At 44.0% G+C, this 24637-nt stretch overlaps 8 protein-coding genes across 8 annotated transcripts; 3 read left to right on the forward strand and 5 right to left on the reverse strand.

Annotated features, from left to right (window-relative positions):
* Window positions 1–60: 60 nt before the first annotated feature.
* On the forward strand, window positions 61–387 carry PG994_006657 (uncharacterized protein; the record flags this gene model as incomplete). Its single annotated transcript, XM_066858066.1, has 1 exon — window positions 61–387. One exon carries the CDS (start codon window positions 61–63, stop codon window positions 385–387), a length of 327 nt encoding a protein of 108 aa, XP_066717335.1.
* Window positions 388–713: 326 nt separating this feature from the next.
* Window positions 714–1350, reverse strand: PG994_006658 (uncharacterized protein; the record flags this gene model as incomplete). Its single annotated transcript, XM_066858067.1, has 2 exons — window positions 714–925; window positions 993–1350. The coding sequence occupies 2 exons, from the start codon at window positions 1348–1350 to the stop codon at window positions 714–716; spliced, it is 570 nt and encodes a 189-aa protein (XP_066717336.1).
* A 25-nt stretch (window positions 1351–1375) lies between these two features.
* On the reverse strand, window positions 1376–2450 carry PG994_006659 (uncharacterized protein; the record flags this gene model as incomplete). Its single annotated transcript, XM_066858068.1, has 2 exons — window positions 1376–1863; window positions 1913–2450. 2 exons carry the CDS (start codon window positions 2448–2450, stop codon window positions 1376–1378), a joined length of 1026 nt encoding a protein of 341 aa, XP_066717337.1.
* A 1081-nt stretch (window positions 2451–3531) lies between these two features.
* PG994_006660 (uncharacterized protein) lies at window positions 3532–4323 on the forward strand (the record flags this gene model as incomplete). Its single annotated transcript, XM_066858069.1, has 2 exons — window positions 3532–3758; window positions 4233–4323. 2 exons carry the CDS (start codon window positions 3532–3534, stop codon window positions 4321–4323), a joined length of 318 nt encoding a protein of 105 aa, XP_066717338.1.
* Window positions 4324–12989: 8666 nt separating this feature from the next.
* PG994_006661 (Mannan endo-1-6-alpha-mannosidase) lies at window positions 12990–14864 on the reverse strand (the record flags this gene model as incomplete). Its single annotated transcript, XM_066858070.1, has 5 exons — window positions 12990–13538; window positions 13691–13959; window positions 14091–14455; window positions 14538–14670; window positions 14777–14864. The coding sequence occupies 5 exons, from the start codon at window positions 14862–14864 to the stop codon at window positions 12990–12992; spliced, it is 1404 nt and encodes a 467-aa protein (XP_066717339.1).
* A 2702-nt stretch (window positions 14865–17566) lies between these two features.
* Window positions 17567–19552, forward strand: PG994_006662 (uncharacterized protein; the record flags this gene model as incomplete). The annotated part of the gene is made up of 6 exons (XM_066858071.1): window positions 17567–17702; window positions 17767–17818; window positions 17893–18203; window positions 18265–18446; window positions 18506–18928; window positions 18980–19552. The coding sequence occupies 6 exons, from the start codon at window positions 17567–17569 to the stop codon at window positions 19550–19552; spliced, it is 1677 nt and encodes a 558-aa protein (XP_066717340.1).
* Window positions 19553–19971: 419 nt separating this feature from the next.
* On the reverse strand, window positions 19972–20559 carry PG994_006663 (uncharacterized protein; the record flags this gene model as incomplete). The annotated part of the gene is made up of 2 exons (XM_066858072.1): window positions 19972–20040; window positions 20134–20559. The coding sequence occupies 2 exons, from the start codon at window positions 20557–20559 to the stop codon at window positions 19972–19974; spliced, it is 495 nt and encodes a 164-aa protein (XP_066717341.1).
* A 650-nt stretch (window positions 20560–21209) lies between these two features.
* Window positions 21210–23281, reverse strand: PG994_006664 (Peptide-n4-(N-acetyl-beta-glucosaminyl)asparagine amidase a; the record flags this gene model as incomplete). Its single annotated transcript, XM_066858073.1, has 2 exons — window positions 21210–22819; window positions 22912–23281. The coding sequence occupies 2 exons, from the start codon at window positions 23279–23281 to the stop codon at window positions 21210–21212; spliced, it is 1980 nt and encodes a 659-aa protein (XP_066717342.1).
* Between the last annotated feature and the right edge of the window lie 1356 nt (window positions 23282–24637).

Raw genomic sequence — 24637 nt, forward strand, 5'->3', positions numbered from 1 at the left:
CCACATACTCACTAGAAAGACTACGAGTTCGATTGAATTTCAATTCGCCCCGATGCAAATATGGCGCTCCACACAGGACACACCGACGATATGCATCGGTCACTCCGTGACATTGCTCGTACTGCGACAATGAGGGGTTCTACACTCATACGAGAGCTTGTAGAGATCCAGAGGCATCAGGTGACAGAGGAGAAGTCTACTGAGTTCGTCGAGGAACTTGAGTGCCTCTACATCCCAGGGCGCGGGCCTGGATACACCAGCGGCACACAACAAAAGCGTATCAGTAGGGTCTCAGCCCCCGTGGACTTACACCGACTACTCGTTCGCGATTGTCCAGTCGGCGTCCTTCTCAATCAGCAGCTTGGAGACCTATTCGTGGCCTCGTAAAGAGGCCAAATGTTATGACTTCCGTCCGTCGTCAGCTGTGGCCTTAGTATCCGCGCCCTTCTCTACCAGCAGATAGGCCACCTCTTCATAGCCTTCAGTAGAGGCCAGGGGCAGAGATGTTTGTCCGGTATTGCCCTTCACATCGACACTTTGATTATCCTCTATCTTATGCACCACCCATTGGAATTCACCGTATGGTACATGGTGTGGGGTACGGGAATTCCCTTGGTGAAATCAATGATTACCATTAGCTGTTTCATACTGGAAACACTGAGTATTATATTGGTCTGGTTCTGCTGAAATGGTAGGTCTCCGCCTGGCAGGCATCAGAGCTTTGCACCGCCTTCTGTGTCCGATTCTTCTCCATCATTTTCTTCTGCCTTAGATACTTGATCCGAGAACGAATCAGTATCAGACACGTCCATATCGGCTACACTCGCCTCGCTCCTCACGTCCGAGGACGAGTCAGCCCTCTTCAAGAGCCCTGATTCGTCCGTATTGCTTTCAGAGCTGTCTAAATCCGACAGGTCCCTGTCTTCTGCATCGGTAATTAGAAAACCGAGGTAGGCCACGGAGGAGAGATAGTTTGGTAAACTTGCCAATACTAAGACGTTCAAAATGACCCTGCAGCTTGTCCGGCGCGTCCTGAGCCAGCCTTCGCGTGAAGGCGGATGTGGAGTCGTTCTGCCACGCGGGCGGCGGCCCCTTGCGTCTGATCTGCTCGATCGCCTCATTGCGAATGGCAACCAACATCTTGGTAAGGACTATGCGCTGCTCCATGAACTTGGGGTCCTTGGCCTCGCCGGCAAGGTATGGCGGTCCCCAATTGGGCCATATCTTCAGGTGCGAGCGCGGATCCGCCGGCTCAGCTGAGTGAGCCTTGAAGTAGAGCAGGCAGCAGAGGCAGGCGGGCTTACTGCACCCAATGTACCGGTCACCGGCGAGGAATCGCAGCTCCGCCATGTGGAACTGCTCCAGGACCTGGATCTCAGCGTGGACGCGGGGTTGCAGGTTCGGGCTTGGCGTACTCTTCCCGCATGTTCTTGATGATTTGGAGGCTCTGGTCCATCGACGCCACGGCTGTCGAATATTCCTTAAACTTGGAGCCTTTCAGTCCCATTCGCATTAGGATGCCTGGTAGCGTCAGCAGTGCGTCGGCTTGCGGCGCTGGGGTGCTAGGTATTGGAAGGAGGCATATGACATGGAATCCGTCTTCAGAGAATAAAAAACTGAAGTTATGTGCGTCGTTGACAACTTGCTGAACTGCGCGGACGTGGTTGGCTAGGCGTCCGAGTCGATGTCGCAGTTTTCTGTACAACTCTAGATGAGGTTGATAAATAGGAGAACCGTCGTCAAGATTGAATCTACGCTCCAGCCCCTTCATGTCATTTGAATCTCTCTCCTGATACACGAGAAAGCAGAGTTCTTCGCAATCTAGACCTCGGAATCGGGATAGCCACTGGAACAGCACAGTATCTGTAACATTCAGAAGGAGTCCCGCTAGGCTTTTATGCAATGAACGTACCATCATATGAAGTCGAAGACTTCAGTTTCCTTTTGCACTCGTCAATAGACTTGTATAGCCGTACCTTTTCCGCCCACACCCTTTTAATGGAAAACTGGATGCACTTGAGGATGAGCGCTTCAACTCTGGTCTGCTTCTCATCTTCGGGACAGGAGATGATTCTGCGAATGTCTTCCAATACTGCTACAAGGGCATTTCTCATCTCTGGTAACACTCTACTGCCGTTAGCTGCAAGCCAGAACTTGTAGCATTCTGGCCTATCCTCAACTGCCACGGCACAGGTAGTCTCCCCTCCTTTTCGAAGATCACAGAGATAAGCTAGATTGTCTAGCAGTCGCCGACGTGATAGGCCAGCGCCGTCCATGTCACTCGAGACAGCAGTGTGTTTCCTTCGGGTCTGCCCGAGAGCCTTGAGCAGGAACAATGGCTCATAGAACCGACCATTGAGTTTGTTGTACGGGCCTGATCGACGAGAAGGGACAGAGCTCCCGCTCGGGAGGTCCGATGATGAAGTTGTGACTACTGCCAACGAAGACATGGCTACTGCAGAGCAGTGAGATGAATCAGGGTAAGTGGGCCCCCTTACCAGCCCGACATCGCACCACCAACAGCCACTTTTTGCATAGCACAGCCTGGCCGCCTGACCAGCCAGCGAAAGTTTGTTCAAGTTTTGGGATTTGATAAGGGGGAATCCGGGAAGCTGGCCATTCCAATTCGTTCGATCTTTCTGCCGATTGTGCCTCGCTGCGACTATGCCAGCACCAGCTTTGGTGCCAAGCAAAAACTACCAACCAAGACCTACAGCTGCGACACGATGCAACGCAGGCTGTATTGATCCCTGTGTCATTACGGCTCCTGCAAAGGGCCCCCAAGATACCTGCGGCCCGTTGCGACCTATGCCTGCCCTTCATCGTAGTGAGGTCTCAAAGGAAAGCTAAGGTGGCAGGTGGCCGTTTAGAGGCTGTGCTGATGCCTGCAACTCCGTATATTGCAAGTTCGACAGCTCATATTACACAGCAGCGAGATCATACCGGTTTGTGATACCTTGGACGACTGGTAAAGGCCGAGGCAGACCGCCAGGTTGTCTTACGAATGCGTTTTTCGGTTCGCTGATTGGAAAGTCCTACCTAGTTAAGGTAAAACTTAATACGTATAAAGAGTGGAAGGGAAATCGTATCGGTATCATTGTCGAAGTGCCAGTCATTGCACAAACCTCTCCAATTATACAGTAGCACGAACGATACTTGGCATGATGTCGAACTATCATCACAGACACGAGACACCCTATCCAGATGACCCAGATAACGAAGACTGGCGTGCAGAGGAGCCTTACAATACACGAGGCTCGAATTCACGCTTCGCCGTACATTTGGCTAGCCAGGACAACGCCGGATGTGTGAACCCGGCATGCCTCACCATCAACAACGCATCTGGAAGCAGGATGGGTTCGGTTTCGTCTCATTAGGGAGATTTCGATCCTCCCAATCCAGATTCGTACCGAAAGATTCCATCTAGCCCATCTTACTCGACAGACTCTACATACCAAGTTTCGTCCCAACCAGACCTCAATTCGCCCAGGATGTCTCTCCAAGCTACAAGCAACCAACAATTCGCCCAGGATGTCTCTCCAAGCTACAAGCAACCAAGAAATGCCCGTCTCAAGTGACCAGCAGCCCACGCCAGAACCCGGAACCGAATATGACTATAAGAAAAAGCGGTTCTGGGTAAACACAAGCAAACTTGACGTGCTGGACGATGTTGAAGAGGAACCGGAGCCAGGAGGAGGATACAGGTGTCCCGCAGATGACTGTGGTGACAAGTGGTCTTCAACTCGACGAGACCTCAAGTAAGTAACATCTGTCCACAACATTTCAACAGGCTACTGAGAAATTTCTAGGAAACATTATAGGACACACGCCCTGCCCGTTTATTGTCCCTTCAGGCAATGCCGTGATGCTATCAATTCAAAGGGGCACACCGCTGAGCAGCGTGATATGTGCCGACATGTTTGGATACATCATGCGAAGTGGGCGGAGAAGTTCGGCATAAAAAAAGAGGAAGAGGAATGTAGTAACTGCGGGAAATTCATGAGAACGGACCGCGTGCGGGGCAAGCATTTGGGTATTTGCCTGAGAAGGAAGAAATAGGTATTTCTAGTGGCAAAGATGATCAATAGATGCGGGAGTGGCATTGGAAGATTACAGGATATGGATGTATGCTTGAACCTGATGCCTTCTCTAATGGACTGTTATTGTTGGTGTCTCTCCGTATCTCCATTTGACCCTGTTCTTAAAATTGCGTAGACCTATTGTGAGAATAGAATGCGAATAGCTACATCCATCGTTATAAGTCGCCGTGACCTCGGTCGAAAACTAATAAAGGAGACACTGAAGGACGAAGCGTATCCTTAGTAGTTCCGCCGTCGATATTAAAATTCGAACGACTTTACTAGGGACTTAAAGCTAGAGATATATGTCGTTTATTATTTAATTAACTTAATTACTAGTTAATTTTAAATTAAAAATCTAAGTTATATACTATTTTTAACTTCTTTTATAATATATTATAATATTATATAATAAAAGGCTTTAATATATATAACGCTTTTATTATAATTAACGTTTTTATATTTTTTAATAGTTAATAATATTTAATATATTTACTTAGTTTTTAGTATTTATAACTACGCGTTTTTATTAATAATTAATTATTTCGATTCCGGATTATATTAAGCCGGTATTATTTAATAGTTTAATATTTTAATATAGCTTATTTAATTTCATCGATTTAAGCCTTTCGTAATTAATTAAAAAAGCGTGGTTAAACGAATAAATATTAAAATTAATTAACGAATTTAAAGGTAATTAAGTAATAATTATATTAATCGTTACTTTAAAGTTATTTAATAGCTTTTTTATTATCCTCGCTTTATTCCTCGAGATTATTATAACGAACGTTATTCGAGTTTTAAAAAAAACTTAATAAGATATACTTAAGTTTATATTAATAATACGAAAAATTATTTAAACGTATAATAAAGAGAACGTTTTATTAAAATAATAGTATTAGTTTATAACGTAGTAAGAAAAGTGGTTAAGTAAAAATATTTATATAATAAAGTTATTAAAGTTATTTATTTTATTAATTAGTTAAATTAGTACTTAAATTAATTATTAAAATAAAAATTATTTATATAAAATATATAAGAAACGTTTCTTATTATATATTTCTTTTTTTATTAATTTCTTTATTAAGCTACGTTTTATTTTATTATTATATAATCTTTTATTAATTATTTAGCTTTATTTATTTATTTTATATTATATACTTTATATTATATATTTTAAATTAAATAGTTTTAAGAGTTATTTATTTACTGTGTATTTTTCATTTTTCATTTTTTATTTTTATTTATTTATTTATTTTTATTTTTTATTTTATATTAAGTTATTTTAAGAGTTATTTATTATTATAATATTAATTATTATAAGTGAATTTATAAGCATTAACTCGTGAGGTAGTTCTTTATACTAGATTTTATATACGCTTTAAAGTATTATAAAGCCGTGATAAAGGTGAGTTTAGTCGTATAATTAAGTTAGTTTATAATATTATCCTCTTTTTATTTATTTTATTTTTAAAGTAATTAATTAATATAAGTATTTAATACGTATTATAATATTAAGTTTTTATAAGTTTCTTTTTTATCTTTTTAATAATATATGTTTATTATAATATTTAATCGTTTTAAAATATTTCGATTTAAAATTAAAAGTTTTACGGCTCGTAATTTTATTACTTTTTTAACGATTTTAGTTTCGAGATTATACCTTATTTTTATTATATTTTTAAAATGTAAAAATATATAATAATAAAAACTGTCGCGAAATATTAAAAGTATATTCGTATTAATGAATTTTATAATAAATTAAGCGTTTTTTTATTTTTAATAACGAGTTTTAAAAAAGTATCGTTATTTAAAACGTAAAAAGCTATAGTTAAAAAACAATGCTTTAAGTTATAAAAAAGTTATTAAAAAATAAATAAGGCTATTACTTATTTAATTCGTTTATAAAAATAAAATAAAATAGCTCAGTGTTAAAACGTAAAGCTAGTATAGCGTAGCTTTTGTTTTTTAAAAAATTAAAAAAATAAGAGCGTTAAAAGTTCGAGGCAGCGGTAGTACTTTAAATAAACGAGGGCTTCGGCGTGGTAAATTAAAATGCTACGAACTTTTTCTTCTTTTCGAATCTTCTCGATCTATATTACGACCTAACTCGACGAGACGGCCAGTACTCACCCTTGGAGCGGAACCATGATAACTTAAAGCGCTTATAAAGTTTTAAGCGCGACTTAACCTCGCCCGTTAATACGTATAACCTTATTTATAATAATAATTAGCGCTTAATAAAAACGCTTTAAAATAGTATTTTCGTAATAAAATAAATTAAATAATATAAAAAAAGATAATATATAAGCGTTAATTAAAATAAAAAGAAGTTACGTAATAAATCTCGAGATCTCGTAAAATTCGCGAGATATATAATAATAAACGTTTTTTATATATTTTATATAAATACTTTTTATTTTAATAAGTAATTTAAATTATTAATAAAATAAATAATATTGAAAAGTTTATTATATAAATATGTTTTTTCGATGTACTTTTATTATTATTAATATAAACTTAAGTATATTTTACTAGGTTCTTTTAAAACTCGAATAATATTTATTATATTTTAATTACTTTTATTCTTATAAATTATTACTTAAACTTTTAAATAATAGTTTTATAACAACTATGTTTATATTTAAACTTAATTCCTTTACTTAATAAATAAAAGCTTTTATTATTACCCTCGACATTTTTTTATACAACTTTATTATAAAAACTAATATTAATAATAATAATAATAATAATAATAATAATAATAATAATAATAATAATAATAATAATAATAATAATAATAATAATAATAATAATAATAATAATAATAATAATAATAATAATAATAATAATAATAATAATAATAACGGCTTTATTAAATAAATATTAATTAAATAAATATTAATTAAATAAATTAAAAACTTTAAATAAAAGAATATTAATTATTAACTTTACTATATTAAGCTTAATAAAGCGTAATAAGCTTTTAATTAAAACAGTATTAAAATAAATACTTTATAATATTAATAAGTTACGCGAAAAAGTACGCCTTTTTTATATTACTATTAATATTATTTAAACCCTTATTATATTTTGAAAAGGGTTAAAGACTAACACGTCGATATTTTTAATAAAACGAGCGGGAATTTTTAAAGAATTCTTATTTAAATTAAAACTTATAAGTAATTCTATAAAAAACGAATTAAAACGTTATTTAACGAGTTATTTACGCCGCTTCATTTAAACTTTTAAGTAAAAAAAATTAACTGCTTTTTACATCATCGAATTTTAAGGAATTATAGCTTAATTAAACTATATTAAAACTATAAAAATTATATTATATTATTAAAAATTAAAGGAAAAGATTAAGAATAAATTTAACCAGTTTAATACCTTTAATTATTTTTTATATATAAAAAACCTAGTATTAAAATTAATACGCGTTTATATAAATAACGTCGTAAAAAGTAAAGCGGTTAATAATAATAAAATAGCTAAGTTTAAATTAATACGAAACGCTTATATTAATATATTAATACGTAATTAAAAATTACTATTATAATAAATATAATAAAAAGAAAATATTTTTTATTATAATTATTAAAAATTACTATTATAATAAATATAATAAAAAGAAAATATTTTTTATTATAATTATTAAAAATAAAAGTATTACGATAGAAAATATTAATCTTTAAAAAAAGATTTTTAAAAAAATTTCAAAAACCGATATATTAACGTTATTTAAAACGAAAATAGCTTTATAGTAACTATTAAGAGAAATAACGATATAATTAATTATAATAATAAGTATACTATATATTTAATGAATAAATAAAAAATCGAATAGTTTCTAAAGTTTTAAAATTAAAAGAAATTATAATTAAAACGTTATAATAATATATAAAAAACTTACTTTAATATATAATAATTTTAATAAATATAAAAGTATATTTAATTAATAAAAATAATTTATGAACTTTAAATAATTAATAATTATATTAATAAATAAAATTATAAATAAAACTTTTAAGCTATTAAACTTTAAAATTAATATAAAAGTAATTATTTTAAATATTTCTTATTTAAATTTAAAACGTCCACGTGTTATAACTTAGCTTAATTATATAACTTAAACTTATTTTTAACACGACTTTATAATAACCCGGAATATATACGAGATTTAATATAAACTAACGTACTTTATAAGCGAGCTACGTATATAAGCGAGCTACGTACTTTTTATTATTAAGCCTTATAAGTTATAATTTAATTTAATTATAACGTTTAAAACTAATTAAATATATTAATAATTATTATTTTAGAGGTTTTTATATAATTCTAATAAGTACGCGTATTATATTCGAGCTTTCCGTAGATTTTATAGCGTTGTAGGCGTGTTTTAAACGTCTTCGTATAATTACTTTTTTAACGCGATTCGTTTTATAACTATTTATTAATGTATGTTTTAAAACTATAGGTTTTCTCTAGTTTATATACGAAGTAATTTTCTATTTTATAGCCGTTTTTTTTCGTACGGCGGCGCCGGCTAAGTATTTTATTTATTTTTCGAAGTGTCGCGTTTTTACTTTTTAAAAGAGTAATTCGGTGTATAATTTATATTATAACCTTTACGATCTAGTTAAGGTTAATTAAAATAAATATCGGAAAGTTATTTTCATATTATACGATACGGTTTTAAATATATTCGGTTTAAGACTAGGCCTTAATTAAATTATTTAAAGTTTTTGATTCTTAAGGGATAAATAGGCCGGAAAACGTTCTTAAAAGTATTAAAATACGTAGTTTTATATTTAATTATAAAATAATATATTCCGGATTATACGAAATAAGTCTTATTTTTTAAAAGCTTTTTTATATATTCGAAACAGTAAAAATCGCCTAGAACGTTTTTAAAAACGTTAGTAAGAAGTTTTTTCTGTAAAAATATAAATAATATACGCCTATATAAAACCTTTAATTTCTTTCCCGTATACTTTTTTAATATATAAAAATAGCCGATATTAAGAGGCTAGAACTTATATAATAAATAAGAAAGTATATAAAATATAATAATCGAGTTCTTTTCGTAATAAAGCTTAAAAGTTATTAAGTAATAGCTTTTATAGCTATTTAAGATTAAAAAACGATAACGACCTTTTATATAAAACCTAATATATTAATTAAAGTATTAAATTTAGTTCTCGCCTTTTTTATTCGTAGTTTAATTATTTTTAATAACTATAATTACCTAGTCTTTCTGTAATAGGCTATTTTTATATTAAGAAAAGAGGTACGTTTTCCTAGTAAAAATAATATACGAAGGGATAGCGTAACCGTTTAATCTAACGCCTTGAATAACTATAACCTATTCTCGTTCCTTTACTATATTAACCTAGGCCTTCCGCGTCGATCAGAGGTGGTTATAATTATTTCGAACGAGACTTAACTTATAAAAAACCTGGTTTCGTCGAAATTATATATATCCTTTTTTTATATTTTATATTTATTAATTATATTCTATATAAAAATAAATTATACGCGATACGCGTTAAAATTTTTTATAAAAGATTTTTTAATAATTAATTCTTTAATTAAAACGCGTCCGGAAGTCTAATTATTATCGTATAAAGTTAAAAGCTTAATTAACGCCGACACGTCCTGCGTTATATAAACTAAATAATCGATTCGCTATATCTTTTATACTATTTAACCGGGGAAAAAACGATCACGTATTTAGATTAATAATATATTAAATAATTAATTCCTCTTTAAAATTAAAAAGCTTTTAAAAGTTTATAGAAATTTCGGATCGTAATCGAATTCCGCGTCGTCGGCTACGTAATGTCGATTTTAAAATATAATATATCGCTATAGCTTTTCATATATTTAATTTCGGGTTATTTTAAAGCGTTTAAAGCATTAAATTAAGCCTTTTTTATTTATTTTTAATTCTATACTTATTAAAGGAGAGAAGTTAATATAAATTTAATTAAAAGTACGCAGCTCGCTTGTATGCGTAGCTCGTTTATAAGGTACGTTACCGTAACTTTTAAAAATTTATCATACTTTTAGTTAATATAATTTATTTTATTAATTGTTTTTTATAACCTCGTTTAAATAAAGTTTAAACTAAATAAATACCTTTTTAAATTTTTTTTTAAAGCGGCGTGAATAACTTATTAATTAATATTTTAAAACGTTTTTTTATAAAACCGGTAATAAACTTTAATTAAACGAGGAATTTTCGAAAATACTCGCTCGTTTCGTTAAAAAGTATTAATATATTAATCGTTATCTCTTTTTTAAATATAATAAAGGTTTAAATAATATTAATAATAATATAAAAGAGACGTATTTTTTCGCGTAGTTTATTAATATTATAAGTTGTTTATTTTAATATTTTTTTAATTAAGGGTTTATTTCCCTTTTTTTAAACTTAATATAATAATATTCACAATTAATATTATTTTATTCGATGTTTTTAATTCCTTTAATTATCGCTTATTAAATAAAGCTGTTATTATTAAATTTTATAATAGTCTCATTAAAAGGTGTCGAGAATAATAATAAGAGGTTTTTTTTATTAAAGAAAATAATTAAGTTTAGATATAAATATTATTCTTATAAAATTATTATTTAAAAGTTTAAATAATAACTCGTAAAAATAAAAGTAATTAAAATATAACGAACGTTATTTAAGTTCATATTAATAATATAAAAAAGTATTTAAATATATATATAAAAAGGCGCTATTAATGTGTCGGTGTAGCGACCGCTTAGTCTGTTGGCTACCGTTATCGAGCTTGACGCCATGGTCTTTAAGGCCTTCAAGATAGATATTCGCCTGTCCCGGATGCTGACGACGTTCCCGAGGCCGGTGCCGATGCTTAAGACATGTAACCGACTGCGGCCGGGAAACCGTTTCTCGGCTTCTTTAATAAGCACCTCGCAGGGGTTATTGTACCCAAATCCTGCGTCGATGAATTCGATACTGTCTCGGCAAAGTTCGATGGATTTAAAGAACGTCGTCGCGGCCGACGTCGCACGGGCAACTTGTCAGATCGTATAGCCGTGGAAGGCTGCGGATGGGTCGTATGTCGTGAAGAGAGTGGGGCCTGTATCGACATTCGCCTTCGTGATTGCGAGGACAATACTGCGAGAGGTTAGTGCTGTTTGCCGTAGTAACACCGCCTACTCCAAATATAATAGTATACGTATTCGTGCATGTTGCGTTACGCAACTCTAGGTCTTCATGTGGGCAGGTGTCGGTAGTGGGCCGACCTTGACTTCGTTGCATTACGTAAGCCGGTTCCGTACAGTTTTCTCGAATGACCTGTTTGATAGCCCCCTCTAGGGCTGTGGTATAGAAGGCACCTTTCGGCGGGGCAACCGGTAGGAGTGTGCGTTTTGGGGTGAAGGCGGCCCGGCCGACATTCTCGTCCGCTCGTATGCATTCGTCGATCGACATTCCTAATCTCCCAAGCATGATCGCAATGATCCTGATCGGGTTGTTAACAGGTGAGACGGATGGGAAAAAGTTGAATATGCCACTGGGCCAAAAGCCGACGCGCCGATATTGACCACAATGGTATATCGGTATATATCTTGTCAGAACCAACAGAAAAGGGGAAGTATACCCGCCTGTGCTCGTGCGGCCGATCAGGTAGAAGTATTCGCATGGCCTAGTGACTTGGTCGAGGCCTTTCGATTCCCGAATACGCTCCATAATGTTCTCTAGTATCAGGAGGCTGGACTTCCCACGGATGCCGCCGCCATCGAGGGAGAGGATCCTCAGCGGCGGGCTAGGGTCGTTCCTACCGACTCTCAGCGTTATCTTTACTCTTTGGAATAGAGGCGACTTCCCGGATAAACGGTGAATCCACCCCCTAAGACACTGGGATAACGAGGAATAATGGCTGGAATAGGAAGGAATAGTCCCCGAGAGTCGCTTACCAGGACCTTATGTGATGGAATGAACTGGTTCATTCGATGTTCCCGCTGTCTTCCATTTATTTGGGCAGCGGAGTCGTTGGATGTATTGATTCCCCCGAGATGACCAGACGGTATAGGCGCCAGCCTGGTGCGGCTGAGATTGCCACGACGGGCGACCCCGCGCGATTCTACGAGCGCCACCGTCCAATCAGCATCATGGTGTGGTAGATGCTGCGGCCGGCAGCGAAGGGGCGAATGCAGGGCGTGGTGGCCGAGTTGAACAGTCATTTTGGCTACTGGCGGACATGAAGCTGATGAGAATTCCTCTTTCGACATTACGTGGTTCAATATGGAGTACGTCGTCAAAACAGAGTTTGGTCCGATCAAACGATCAAAGTAATGGCAAGCATTATCTATGGTCAGTTATTCTTTTGACATCCGAATGATGGGCGCTGAACTTGGATTTTACTGTATCATAGGTTACACACAATAGAGTAGGTTCAAGACCAAGTAGTAATTGCCAATGTGTTTTTGCCCTTGCCTTTTCCTCGAAACAACAATCTATGCTGGCTGGCCCGATGGAAGTGCCGTAGGCGAATATTGCTCATAGATATGTATGGCTATATCTATATGTATATATGGTTGTATGATTCAAGTAGGTAGGTATATGAAGGTAAAGGGTACCCAGCATGCCACCAAATCCCTTAAAGTTCTTGATGCAGGTGACACAGAGTAAGATGGGCAAAATAAACCTCGACGTGGACACGCACAACCCCGATGACCATCCATTGGAAAAGCACACGCCTCTATGATTATTGATAAACGAGACCACCATATACAAGTCCCTACCTGAGTTATAAACAAATACCCTCCCCAATTCTATTCTTTCGGTCTTTGGTATATATAGAAGAGAGCCATCGATGTGTTTTGAAAAATGCGGAGATCAAACCGAGCCACCTAACACAACCACCACCCTTAGAAATCCATCCACAGGTACGTGCCGACCCCCGCCAGCAGCAGGAACAGCGTCACGAACCCGGCCCCAACGCGGTCGCCATGCGTAATATCGCGCAGCTCCGCCGGGTTGCGGTCCTTGGCGCCGGCGTTGGGGTTGCCCTGGCTGGTGCCGCCGCTGGCGCTCGTGACGAGGGGCGGGGCGTCGTCCAGCAACAAAATCGAGAGGGCCCCCAAGACGTTCATCTGCTGGCCCGCGCCCACCTCGTTGTCGAAGGCGCCCGTCGACCAGCGGAAGCCGCACATGCGGCCGTTGTCGCCGCCCGTGCACGTCTTGACCGCCGCGCGCGCCGACGATTCGAGCACCGGCATCACCGTGTCGCGGATCGCCGGCACCATCTGCACCGCGTACCCGAGCCAGCGGTGCAGGTAGCCCTTGAAGGACGTCGCGTCCATGGTGCAGAGCGCCTGCTCGCACGTCGGCTCGTAGGCGGTGCCATTGGGGAAGAAGAACTCGAGCGTGCGCTTGGTGAGGCTTTCGACGCGGGACGCCCATTTATCGTCCTTGGTCTGTTCGTGGTGGATTTTCAGTTAGTCGTGAGCCTTCTCTTGCTATAATCCTTCTACACGATGACGAAGCACAAGAAAGGGAATAGGGTCGTCATTGCCCTCCAACATGGCTTGTTGATCAGTTGGAGTGAGAAGAAGGAATGATTACTCACGTATTTATACATGACGGAAGCTCCCTGGATCATGATCGCAGCATTGTACGAGTACTGCAGCTTGTTGATATTGGTGCAGTTTAACTCTTTCCCAGGGTGATCTTTGTCTGGTCCAGTATTGGTACCGTCGTACACGTTCCAGTCCTTGTCGATAAGGCCAACGCCTGAAATCCAATCCCAAGTTTGCTCGGCAATCTCGGCATAGGTCTTATTATCACTGTACAGGGCCAGGCGGGCACCCATGTTGAAGAAAGCACCGTTGGAAATAGCTTTAGTTAAAAAAGCAACGACGTCAGCAAAACCATCATCCATCATCCATCATCAACAGAAACAGAGGGGGGCCAGGCAATGGGAAGTACGCCCCCAAACCTATACCCCAGGAGAATGCCAAAGCACTCACTGTTCTTGTAATCATAGCCCTGGTTTCCGGAAAACACCTGCCAGTGTAGACCACCGTTACAATCTTTATCGAAACCAGTGGTGAGTCGTTTTTGTTGTTCGTTCCAGACGGCCTGGGTCAGAGCAAGCCATTGAGGCTCGGATGGCGGAGGGTCCTTGAACTTGGTCTCGGCCGCGCCCAACGAAGCCATGCCCCAAAAGGCCTGGTCATCGTTTCCCATCTGCAACGACCAGTTGCTCGGATTGAAGTCGTGGTTCTCGCCCGCTTGGCCCAACAGACCGAAAATAACTTTATCGTTCCACGTCTCGTCGCCCGTGTAATGCCAGTAGTCGATCATCGTCCCCCACATGGCGCCTGATTGCCACCTGTTGCACACCGACCGTTAGAACACCGGGCAGTCCACATCTTGTTATTCGGTGAGGGAAGCGGAAGGGTGCAAAGCCGTACCAGAAATAAAGATCGCGTTGGCCAGTAGTCGAGGCCGGTCCGGGGAGCATACCCGGCAGCATGCCCGGCTGATCTCCCTTGTAGAAAGACATGAGATCCGTAGCAACAAGCTTGGCGGCCTGTTTGATCGAGTCTGTCGCACAGAAACCATTGTTAGTACTGCACGTGCCGCTCTGTCGCAAGGGGTTAGGGAGGCAAGGGAGAGTGCCTTGCTTCGGCTGTTGTTCTATTCTGCTTACCCTTGGACCCGAAATCTACATCGAGCGCTCCATTGGAACCACCAACCAACAGCGACAAACAAGCGAGTGTGGACGCGGCGAAATGCATGTTGAGAATGTTCGCTTAGGTACGCGGCATCGAAGCCCGCTATTCGGATTAGATGGAAAAGCCGCAGAACAACAAATGATACAAATGCGACCGATGCAAACGATTGATCTCTACAGCATGGGCATCAAACCGAGAATGGAAGAATGCAGAAAGAAGGAGACAGAGCGATGGACGATGGACGTCATGCGCAAGCGTGCTGACGGACTTGTTTGGGCCCCTCCCAATCCTGGAACCAGACACCCAAGGATTGGCGAGGCGAGTCTTGGCGTTCGTGAATGCTGGCTGGCCAGTGCTGGTCTTTTTTTCTTCTCTTCTCTCCGTGTTTTTTGTCATGCGTTTTTGTTTTGGTCAGTCATTAGCGACCAATAAAGGCCGGCCAGGTTGAGGCTGAGCAAGGAGACCCCCTAATCACCAGCGGGACGGGGCCCCGCCGAAACCCCAGAATCCAGGCCTTGTCGTTTTCGCACAGAAACGGCGAGGCGGTTCTGGAGGGCTAAGGGGTGGGTTTGGTGGTCTGGCTGAAGATCTTCATAGACGAAATTTTGACCATACCCTGAAACGAACGGCAACACCCATTGCGCTGGCCGGACAGGTTGTTGTGCAATTGTTGCCTTTGGTGTTCGTTGCCCAGAGATGGTAATCTCCAGAAACGGATTCCTTCGGGGCAGTGCGTAGAAACCCGACACCCTTAGCAGCAGGATTTAGGGCTCTCAGCTCGTGTAGGCCAGCCCGTCTTACCGGAACCGTACGAGGAGATTGATTAGGACCCCCATCCGGATATGAGGCTGCGTGGCCAGCTTCGTATATAATGAACGTACATGTAAAAAGGTGTCACGGCTTAGCTCAGCAACAGTTCGATTTGTCTTACGAAGGTTACCTGACTGCGGAAGCGCCGCCTGGTGTGACAGCAGCCCGTCAAGGAAAACCTTGCCGTATTTTTAGTTTGCGAGGCCTGCTAAAGAGTCTGGGCGGCTGCACCCGGCACCCTCCGCCCCCTGCATAGAAGCTAGAGTCGGCATTCTCGAACGTTTCCACAATCGCATAGCAAGAGCGGAAGATGCTGACATCGCACAGAGTCGGAGATTTCGGTAAGGTAATGTTATCCTTGGCACTTTTGAATAGCAGGCTGGCTGGCGGTGATTTAAGAATCTCCATCAATACAGAAATTTACGGTCGGCCACAGAGCCCATAACAACAAATTCTCCACGAGCAGTTGCACGTATTCGGTTATATGTACCTCATCCCTGAACAAGACTGCAAACAGCTCGTTCTGTATTAAAGGCATCTAAAGATGATGCTATTTCGAAAATACACTTACATGTGAAGTAGGATTCCATCTCTGGCGAATTACTCAAGTATGAGTGCATCCCGCATACAAGGCAGGAGCGCATTGCCAGATCTAGTTGTCTGTTCAAAATTAGCCCATACCGTTGTGCAAAGAATCCTTACATGTAGCAGATTTTGCTTCCATCTCTCATGCCATTTTCCCCATCTCTTTCAATCGACAGTCTGGATGCAGATGCAATACGTACTCCAATGTTTTCTAGAGAAATAAGCTCATTAAGTTCATCCGATTCTCGCCCTTCTCCTTAGTACAGGGCGGTCTGACAGTGCCCACTGAACAAGATGAATTCAAGGATCCCACATCAACGCTTCCATGGGATAACAATGTCGTACCGAACAGGTGGAACATATGCAACCTGACGTTTCGTTCACTGTGAACTCCATGATTAACCAGTGCAACTAATGTCAATTGGTCAATGTGCAAGTAACACAGCGACATACTGTTTGTAGTAGTAAATGTTGAAGCTTCCAGTGAGCAGAAGACTCAAGTCTGGACACGTCTGGAGCTATGGCCAACTTTTACCCCACGATCCTCACGCTAGTGGCCCGGCATATGTGACTTGAATGCAGAACACTCATCCTCAACACAAACTGCACACAATAATGGCGGAATGACATCACCGGAGCATTTGATCCCTTCGACCCTGCAAAGTAGAGCTCCCCGAGCTCCCCCTTGCCCTTTTGCCTTCCTCAGGCAAGACTTCCAAGACACAGCAGCCACAGATCGAGATTGCCTGGGGCCCTCACCAGTGATCTAACAAAGAATAAATGCCCATAAGCACATGCTACTGGTTGGTAGGCCGGTCTCAGGCCGGGGCCGGGGCGCTGTGTGAAGGTTTCCTCTTGCTTCTCTTTGTGATGCCCTATCGAGGAGGAAACTACGTAAACTACGTCATGGTTGCCAAAGCACCTGGAGCTGGGTGAGACCACAGAGCTCCAGTCTGAGGGTTTGCTGGCCTCTGCTGCCACTAGTCGATCGATGCACGTCGTTCAATGGGTAGCTTCCCAGTGTTCTTTTACCAGGGAGAAAGCGGTGTTGGTGGCCTTTGAGTCGCTGCTTTTGGCGGGGAACCGGGTAAGGCAGCTCTGACAGGTTGTGACGATAGCATAAACAAAAGGGAGGAGTGACGTGATGCATATTTGTCCACCTTGCCTACCTACCTAACTTCAGACTCCTGGTACGGCAAACAAAACCACTTTGCATTCCTCAGTCCCGCCCGAAGCTGTTTTCCCACCTGTTTTCTCTACTTCTCCTGGCCTTTTGACCTGGATAATTATTACCCATTCCATCATCCTCGTCACCACTAAACTCCCCAACATATTGTGTTTGACATATACACCAAGTCAACCATCTCATCATGAGATTCCTAGCCACCGTTGCATCGCTGGCTTTGGCGACAAATGTCGCTGCCGCCAGCAATTGGTTCAGCAAAGCAGGTAAGTCCAACTCGGACAACATCGTGGTGGAGAAGGTGAAGAGCATCGTCAACATTGGTGAGCTCCGTAGCCTTTTCCACCATTTCTATCCACTCAAGCTAATGTGTGCTATGCATTGAAGCCTACAACAAATGGCATGAGACCGAGCTGGAGAGATGGTTGAGCGATCATGAGTAAGTCTACTTGTTCCCTTCGTGAAACGTGCTGTTGTCCGAGATCCCACACGAGACTGACATTGAGCCTGCAGTGTTCCCTACCCTACCCCCTCCGACCGCAAGGACCTCGAGAACCTTATCCAGAAGAACTGGGACACATATGCTGTCTCGCCTTACAAGGAGTGGGATACGGACAAGTTGACCGGCTACCTGAAACAGAAGGGCATTCAAGTTAAGGAAGGTGCTGAGAACAACCGTGATGCTCTCGCCTCTCAGGTTGCTGGATCCTGGTATGAGACCGAGGACAAGGCCCAGACTGCCTGGTCCAGCGTCAAGGACTGGATTCTGGATACTTGGACCGACAGCCAGCTGAAGACCTTCGCCGACAAGAATAACATCCCTGGTCAGTTTTACCGAGCATTTTCTTTTACATACTGTACTTTGTGGCTAACTTCCTAGGATAGTCCCTCAACCCCGCACCCGTGACTCTCTCCTGCAGAAGGTCCGATCTAACTATGAGTCTGTTGCCAAGAAGGCTGGCGAGACTGCCGCCTACCCCGGTAACTGGCTGTACGAGACCTGGTCCGAGTCTGATCTCAAGGAGTGGCTCGATACCCACGGCTTCCCTGCGCCTCAGCCCAGCTCTGTAAGACACTCACTTCAGCTTCACTTATGGGAGATAAATGCTAACATATATGATAACAGCGTGACAAGCTTATTGCCTCGGTCCGCCGCAACTCTCGTCTTGCCTACCTCAAGTCCCAAGACACCGCCGCTTCGGCTTCGGCCAGCGCCAACGCTGCGTATGCCACTCTTACCGACAAGCTCATTGATGCTTGGGGTGAGACTCAGCTCAAGGAGTTCTGCGACAAGAACGCCATCCCTGTTCCCCAAGGTTCCAAGATTAACGAACTTCGCGCTCTTGTCCGCAAGCACCGTGCCGAGATCCTGGGTGACACCGTTACAGGCTCTGCCGCCAGTGCTTACGGTGCTGCCACGAGCAAAGCTGGCAACCAATACGCCAAGGCCTCCGATGCTGCTGGCGAGACTGCTGAGGACGCATTCAACGCAGCCATTGGTACTTGGACTGCAAGCCGTCTTAAGGCTTACCTCGATGCCCGTGGAGTAGTAAGTTTTGCCTTGTATCACATCCGTATGCGTACTAACCACTCCTATTAGCCTGTTCCTCACGGAGGTAAGACTGAAGAGCTCCGCGCTCTGGTCCGCAGGAACGCCCACAAGGCTGCCAACCCCTACAGCGCCTGGACTTGGGATGATCTCTCGTACGACAACCTCAAGGACTACCTTTCCAGCAGCAAGGATGAAGCTGTCAAGCAGGTTGCTGATAAGTCTGACGCTACCCGTGAGGACTTGGTCAGTGCTGCTCAGTCCGCCTACAGCTCTGCTTCCACTGCCGGTGGTGATAGCTACGCTTCGGCCACCAGCTACCTCGCCCAGGCCACCGATGTCGTCAAGCAAAGCACCTTCGAGACTTGGTCCGAGAGCGAGCTGAAGTCCTACCTCGACAGCTACGGTGTCCCCGTCCCCCAGGGCACCCAGCTGAACGAGCTTCGCGCTCTGGCCCGCCGCCAGTCCACCTACTTCAAGTACGGCACCAGCGGCCCCACCGGCACCGCCTTCGCCAAGCTCAGCGGAGCCGTTAAGGACGGTTTCGAGTGGGTCAAGGAGCAGCTCGGCACTGGCTCCGAGGCCGCCAAGCAGAAGGCCCAGGACGTCAAGGAGGAGTTGTAAATTACAATTTCCCGATTTCCGATACTCCACACACGCCGCGGACGGACGGAGAATGGAGTCGGTGTGCGAATCACTTTATTTTGCCACGATACGAACGTTACGACTAAAAAGGCCACTTGCTTTTCCAGAAGGACTGGGCCTACTCAGAATTGTTCTCATTTTGGAGAGGTTGCCGCAGCATGACTGATGCAGCAATTTTCTTTGCGAGTGGTGATTATTAGGATCGCAGGAATGCCTTTGATTTTTCCGTAGTAATACCAGTTCACGCCACATTGTGGTATAACCTCCACATCTTGTTACGACGTTTATGCTACCCGACTTTTTCGTGATATTTTACTTCTTAACCTCATCGCCTGAGTGAGACACGCCTAGCTCTATTATCTATCTGTCTCTCAACAACTGACAACACAATCCACTCATTAAATCTCACCATCCTTTACCAGACGGCGGATGGTATTGATGCTCCCTTCAACGGCCATTCTCGCTGTCTGTGAATAACGGTGTCAGCCGCCGTGCAGTTCCACGCCATACCTCCCGGAATACGATAAGAGAGTATGGACTTTTCTTGATTGCCTGCTTACCTTCCAATGCGATTCCCGCAGCTTCTCGACCTCGTCCGCGTCGCCCTCCTCGGAGACCTCGGGGTGCCGCCACTCGAAGACGTAGGTCATGACGAGGTTGCCGGCCGCGTCGCGGCTCACGACGTTGGAGATGGTGCTGCCGTCGTCCTGCCGGAAGTCGACGCGCGTCGACGGGTAGTAGACGCACTCCTCGCGCACGGGCTTGTCGGGCTGGGACTGGAACACGACCTCGCGCACCACCGTAGTGGGTTTGCCGCCGGAGTCTTCGGATTCGGAGAGGACGGTGCACGACGTGATAAGCGGCACGAACTCGTGCGCGCGGCGCACTTTGCGCTGCAGGCCGGCCCAGGTCTGGGCTGGGGTCAGGGAGGGGGTGGCGCCGGTTGGGTTGATGGGGGCGGTGTAGGCGAGGTTTATGATGACCATGGTTGCGGTGGTCTGTGGCGGCGGGTGGTGGTGAGAGAGAAACAACGTTGGATGGCGCGATATGGATTGGAGATGACGCAGGTTAGGTTTGGGTTGGATGGAATTGTTCAGAAAATGAGTAAGTAACACTGAGGTGGTAAGTTGGCAGCAGTGCAGAAGCCGCGCGTGTAAGTAAGTAGTAGGTATGGTAGGATGTAATATGGAGTTTCCCCCCAGCATATCCGGTCCGGACATTTGATGCCCAATGTCCGGAGCTGCAGGATCAATCCCCCAACCTCCTTCCTTGCTGGCTTGTCACCATCGTCTCACTTCAGTCAAACACCCCAAGTAAATACAGGTACTTACCCAAGTCGCGCAGGCGAGCAACCAATCATCGTCAGTTAGTTGTATAGAGACCGCGGATTGAGAGAGTTGAGTGAGTACATAGTGATTGGGACTGTCGGCTTCGTCGTATAGAGCAATCATCCACCCGTCTCACATAGCATGGGTAGCTATGAAGCTTCCTTGAATATCGTCGCATCGTCATCACATAGAAATGCGAGCTCGTCCAGATTGTGTGATCTTTACTCATGTATTCATGCTATAAGGCATTACTGATTAATTGATATTTACCCTTGAAACGAAATGCTTTGGGTGCGCAACCAGATCAATCATTCGAGGGAGGCTGCGGCCTTGCCCACGACTTGCTCGTTATCTGCCGTGACCGAGTCGTTGGCAGCGCCCACGGTACGCGAGTACAGCAGCGTCCCTGTCGCGCCGGAGCCGGCCTCGCCGGCGATGCCGCTGAAAGTAAAGGTCTGGTCCGTCTGCCCGTTGCCCGTGGTGTAGCCGTTGTCGGCCGCCCGGCGGTAGATCGCCGTGCCGTTCTGGGAGCTCTGCAGCCGGGATCCCTGGAACTGTTCCGTGGCCGACGACGCGAAGGCTTCCAGGCCGGTGGGGAAGACGGCGTCGCCGCTGACCTCGAGGCCCAAGCCCTGGTTCAGCTCGGCCGTGAGGGTCAGGTTGCCCTCGGGCGAGGTGGCCTGCGTCTGGTTGCAGAACAGCGGGTAGCTGTAGTTGGTGGCGTAGTAATCCACTCCGCCGCTCGCGGCCTCGTCGAGGCCCGTAATCGAGAACGTGTTAACCTCGCCGTTGCCGAAGTCGAAGACGCGGCCGACGTTGGAATAGTCGAGCGTCTGCGACCAGGTCGCCGTGCTCTCGCCCTGCTGCGTCCTGACCGAGGCGCGGACGGAGAAGCGGCGCGCCACCTTCAGGGCGAAGTCGAGCGTCTGGTTGAAGCCCGTCGCGTTCTGCGTGACCGTCTGCGCGAACTGGATGCTCGGCTCCGCCCGGTCGACCTGGGTGATCTCGCCCGTCGTGACGGACTGCGCGTCCTCGTCCAGCCACACGAAAACCTTGCCCGTGACGTACCAGGAGCTGCCCGTGGTCGTGGAGAGAGACGCGTTGGACGCCCCGTCGTCGACCAGGCCCACGATGGCGATGGCGAACGTGTGCTCGTTCCCGTCGCACAGGCGGGGCAGGAACGGCGTGATATCGATCTCGTGCTCGCGCAAATCAAACGTGTCGATGCCGACGATGGGCCGGTGCAGCTGCGGCACGACGCCGCCCGTGTAGATGACGGGGAAGGGCCAGACCACGCCCGCCAGCTGGCCGTCGATCGTGACCTGCACCTCGCGCCAGGGCGAATAGCCCGGATAGGTGCCGTAGGTCATGTCGAAGGTGCCGGTCGCGCTCTGCGGCAGGTTGCTCCACCAGAATTCCTCGTCGCCCTGGCCCTTGACGTCGACGGAGAAGATGGCGCGGCGGGCGTTGCGCGGGAAGTCGCTGATGGTGTTGGTCGCGTTCATCTCCGGCGTCGTGTACTGGCTGGGCTTGCCCTGGGACCCCAGCCGCTGGGTGATGGGGATGATCTGGTCTGCAGGCGGGTAGGACCCAGCGGCACTACTATCATTCGTTGCAGGACTCTTGAAGAAGGTTGCCATAAGGGTGGTGTTGAGGAGGCCCGTATACTGGTCGTTGACGATGTTCTCCAGGTCGAAGATGACCGTCTGCGGCTGCTTCCACAGCGACAGGAACGGCGTCATGTCCTTGAGCCAGACCCAGCGGATGCCGGACGGGTTGGGCTCGGCCGTGGATGTTCTCCAGACCTCGGTGTCGCCCAGGTACATGACGCCGGTCCGGTCATACTGGCGACCCTTCACCAACGTGGTGAAGTTGACCACGACATGGTCGAAATCGCAATCCGGGGGTGTGTAGTTTCCTGATGTGCTGTCGCATAAGATAAATAGTTCCTCACAATGACAGAGAATATATATATGTATAAGTGGGGGAAAATAGATATATGAAACGTACCGACGAAAGGAGCGCCGTAGCTATTGGCAAAAGTATGCACCATGAGCGTCTGCGAGCATGAAGTCCCCAGCTGGGGTTCGGCGTACGCCTGGCTCTGACCGCGCAGTGTGAGGCCTTGGTCAGTTAATATGGGCTCGGCGACCTGGAAGCACTCGAGTGGGGTGGTGACGGCATGGGGAGTGTTGGCGGCAGGGGACATGTTGGCCGGTTCCGAGTTTGTCGACATCATCACGTCCCGATATCCGAAATAAGGTGGCTTCGCCTTCACGGACCTCCTACTCAAGACATGTTGCTGGGGATGTCTCACATCGGCAGCGACAGCTTGTGCCAGAGCGGCGCAAGCAAGCAGAAGCACTTGGACGAGATACATCTCTGGCGGCGCACGTTGTGGTGAGTGAACCCTTCTCCTCTCGGTTGTTTCCAGGGTCGGTAATAGTAGTGATTGACGAATAATCATGCATATGGTAGACAAATACTGACCGAACGATTGGGCTGCCCTCGAAACGAAAGAGAGGACAATACTCGGTAAGTCCTCGACCAAAAGGGTTCAAGGAATCATCGTAGTGTTAGCAATGCCCACCATCCTTATAATACAACTCCCCCTCTCCTCTCTGCTTGATTAAGAAAAGGAAAGTACACATTTCGCCGATTGTCAGTGTGCCTGCATATAAATTGTCTCGCATGCAATGCAACCTTGGATCGTCATTGAATAGAGTACGTGCATACGGAGTACACAGGCAGGACAATGAATAGCCCTTGGGTGAGTGCAGCGGAAAGCCCATGGTGTGATAACGATGGGGACGATGTGACGGGTAAATCAGCCGAGAAGAGAAGGTAGATAACCTAGATACGTCTTCCCTTAGCTGCCAAGCCAATTTAGAGCAATACCTTATCCGCTGACGCTACCTCAAGCCCGTCCAGGTTACTTGCAACTACATACCAACCTCATAACATGAATATTCTACAGGTGGGTGGTTGGTTGGTTGGCTTTATGCACTGTCGTGAAAGGGAAGTAAAAAGGCAGTAAAAGTTAGGTAACTAAAGCCAGTACATGTACCTACATATGCAAAAGTGTTCGTGACTGCTGCGTTGATTCATGGAAGTCGATTGAATCTTACCATGGGGTTTTCGCTCGATAGATGGCTTGAAGCTCGGCTATTTGGACATTACTGAGATGAGATATACCCCAGGGGTCTCTCCCTAGCCTAAAGCAGCCAATCTCCAGTGGGGGCGGGGTCGCTTAGCCTCTACACATGCCTGTACAACGGAGCAAGAGCATCTTGAAACCGAGACACCGGAAAGATATAATGATGGCAACCACAAAGCGTTTGTTGTGTACCAAAACACTGCATAGTAGCATCAACGTCCATCGGGATTGGCCAATCGGCTACTGCCAGCTGTTTATTCCAGTAGGTGCAGGTTTCCGTCCGGGGAGCGATGCGATGCCACATCAGCTGCTAGGCCTGCGTCAGGATAGCCTCTACGCTGGCATGCTCAAGAACTCACAGGCCATCCGGCGCAGCTAATGGTGGGGCCACCGTTCAAGCCGTCGTGCGTCTACAAAAGAGCCAAACTACAGTCACAAGAGCATTTATCTGGTTGGGGTTTATTAGACTACTCTCAAATACGGGTTGATCGGTTGAGCATCGCCAGTGAGGGAAACACACTGCCCAGGCCATCTATATAACTTCCCGTCTTCCAAGTCGGGCCGACAGACAGCATCAGC

The sequence above is a fragment of the Apiospora phragmitis genome (genome assembly GCF_038363925.1).
Source record: "Apiospora phragmitis strain CBS 135458 chromosome Unknown utg000006l:1.0-5683423.0:1.0-5690449.0, whole genome shotgun sequence".
NCBI classification, from domain to species: domain Eukaryota; kingdom Fungi; phylum Ascomycota; class Sordariomycetes; order Amphisphaeriales; family Apiosporaceae; genus Apiospora; species Apiospora phragmitis.